Consider the following 2,478-nt stretch of genomic DNA (forward strand, 5'->3'; position numbering starts at 1 on the left):
AGTGATTATTCACATGGAGTCTGGTGGAGATATGCTGCTCTATACACGCTAAAAGTAGTGATTATTTACATGGAGTCTTGTGGGTTTGGTGATGGTGTTTTCTGTTTCATGTTAAACTAAAAGGATCTTCCTCTTTGACTAAAAGGTCTATCTCTGTAGGGATCCATCCCATAATATTGTCACACACTTTAATAATCTGAATCTGTCCTGCAGGGTTACATTACAGCTTGTTTCTACCTGTTAAGCGTGCGTCTTCTGTCCTTAAACCGCTCTCCGAGAATAAACGACCTAATTTCTGAAACCAGGTCGATGTTTCAGAGACAAAAGGGTTCAGCAGCTTTTACTCTGAAAGTCTCCAGTCCAGAGGTCTGTCTGTCTCTCTCTGTCTCCCTGTCTTTCTCTCTCTCCATCGATCTCTCTTCCTCCGTCTCAGCTGGACTGTCAATCATCCCCGATGTGCAGCTGGTTACCATGGAAACGGAAGGAAGCAGCGGTCCAGGTGTTTCTGTGATGGATCACGTTAGCATCTGTTAGCATCTCCGAGCTAACATCTGGCAGAGGATTCACACATGATGGAAATGTTAATGAGTTCATCTTTTCATCTTCTCCTCCTCTCATCCTGTCTCTGAGGAGCAGCAGGAGGTCAAAGGTCAGGCAGAGGGTCCATGGGGGGGGCATGAGGAGGAGGGGGCGGAGGGGGAGGGGGGGGAGGGGGGGGAGAGGGGGAGGATGGGGGGATGAGAGGACCTGTGCCGTTAGTTTTCAAAGAGTTAGTAGGTCAATAATTCTCTAATTAAACCATTTAACACAGAGCATGCTGGGAGTGTGTGTGTGTGTGTGTGTGTGTGTGTGTTTGTGTGTGTGTGTGAGTGTGTGTGTGTGTGTGAGTGTGTGAGTGTGTGTGAGTGTGTGTGTGTGTGTGTGTGTGTGTGTGTGTGATAATGAGGAACGTGCTGCTACAGGACTCAGATGTAGATAAAACTCTCCTCTGGGTCCATTTCTCACACATGAAGAAGAAAGAACTGAAAATGAGCTGAAACCCCGTCTGATTGGCTGTTGTCAGAAACCCCGTCTGATTGGCTGTTGTCAGAAACCCCGTCTGATTGGCTGTTGTCAGAAACCCCGTCTGATTGGCTGTTTCCTGCAGCAGGTGTGTGAGATCTTCTGGTTCCCAGGTGTCTCATTTTACTCCACCATCTGCTTCCTGCTCTCCTTTCATTATTCTCTCACAGCCTCTCTGTCTGCCTCATGAATATTAATGAGCTGGAGGGTTGGTGCTTCATGAATATTAATGAGCTGTAGGATTGGGAGGCGGAGCCTCAGAGTCTCCAATCCGTGTAATTGATAATTCTTTAAATTATAATTAATGACATTTATATAGCGCTCAAAGCACCTGGGGGAGGGGGGGCATGCAGACTCCACCCAGTCAGACCCGGGATGACCTGGGTAAGACCCGGACCCTCTAGCTGTGAGGTCACAGTGCAGAATAGCGTGTGTAGCGTAGCGTTGTTTGTGCGTAGTGTAGCGTGTGCGTAGCGTGTGCGTAGCGTAGCATGTGCGTAGCGTAGCATGTGCGTAGCGTAGCGTGTGCGTAGCGTAGCATGTGCGTAGCGTTGCGTGTGCGTAGCGTGTGGGTAGCGTAGCGTAGCGTGTGCGTAGCGTGTGCGTAGCGTGTGCATAGCGTAGCATGTGCGTAGCGTAGCGTTGCGTGTGCGTAGCGTGTGCGTAGCGTGTGAGTAGCGTAGTGTCCCTGCCTGACTTATTGTGTACTGTATTATTATGTGTTATTATATATTATTATGTGTTATTATATATTATTATGTATTATTATATATTATTATGTATTATTATGTGTTATTATATATTATTATGAATTATTATGTATTATTATGTAGTATGTGTTATTATGTATTATTATATATTATTATATGTTATTATATATTATTATGTATTATTATATATTATTATGTGTTATTATGTGTTATTATGTGTTATTATGTATTATTATGTGTTATTATATATTATTATGTATTATTATATATTATTATGTATTATTATGTGTTATTATATATTATTATGAATTATTATGTATTATTATGTAGTATGTGTTATTATGTATTATTATATATTATTATATGTTATTATGTGTTATTATGTGTTATTATGTGTTATTATGTATTATTATGTTTTATTATGTGTTATTATGTATTATTATATATTATTATGTGTTATTATGTGTTATTATGTGTTATTATATATTATTATGTGTTATTATGTGTTATTATGCATTATAATGTATTATTATGTGTTATTATGTATTATTATTTGTATAAAATCAGCTCTGGTTGATTGTGTCCTGCCTCCGGGATCAGGACTTGGTGCTGCTCTATCCGATGCCTGTTTGTCCCGAGGGTCCTGAACGCATCACGGCTGATTCTCCCCGACACACACCTGCTGTCAGCTTCAGATGGTTAGTCT

The 2,478-nt window shown here is 41.2% G+C and overlaps 1 protein-coding gene across 1 annotated transcript in view; it reads right to left on the minus strand.

The window, feature by feature from the left end:
• fbxo34 (F-box protein 34) overlaps nucleotides 1-1,184 on the minus strand; it is a 4,176-nt gene extending 2,992 nt beyond the window's left edge. The window contains exon 1 of the mRNA XM_034866344.1: nucleotides 1,006-1,184. Coding sequence (XP_034722235.1) covers nucleotides 1,006-1,184 — 179 coding nt within the window. The remainder of the gene's footprint in view (nucleotides 1-1,005) is intronic.
• Nucleotides 1,185-2,478: the final 1,294 nt, after the last annotated feature.

The sequence above is a fragment of the Etheostoma cragini genome, unplaced genomic scaffold (assembly GCF_013103735.1).
Source record: "Etheostoma cragini isolate CJK2018 unplaced genomic scaffold, CSU_Ecrag_1.0 ScbMSFa_4665, whole genome shotgun sequence".
Classification (NCBI taxonomy): Eukaryota; Metazoa; Chordata; class Actinopteri; order Perciformes; family Percidae; genus Etheostoma; species Etheostoma cragini.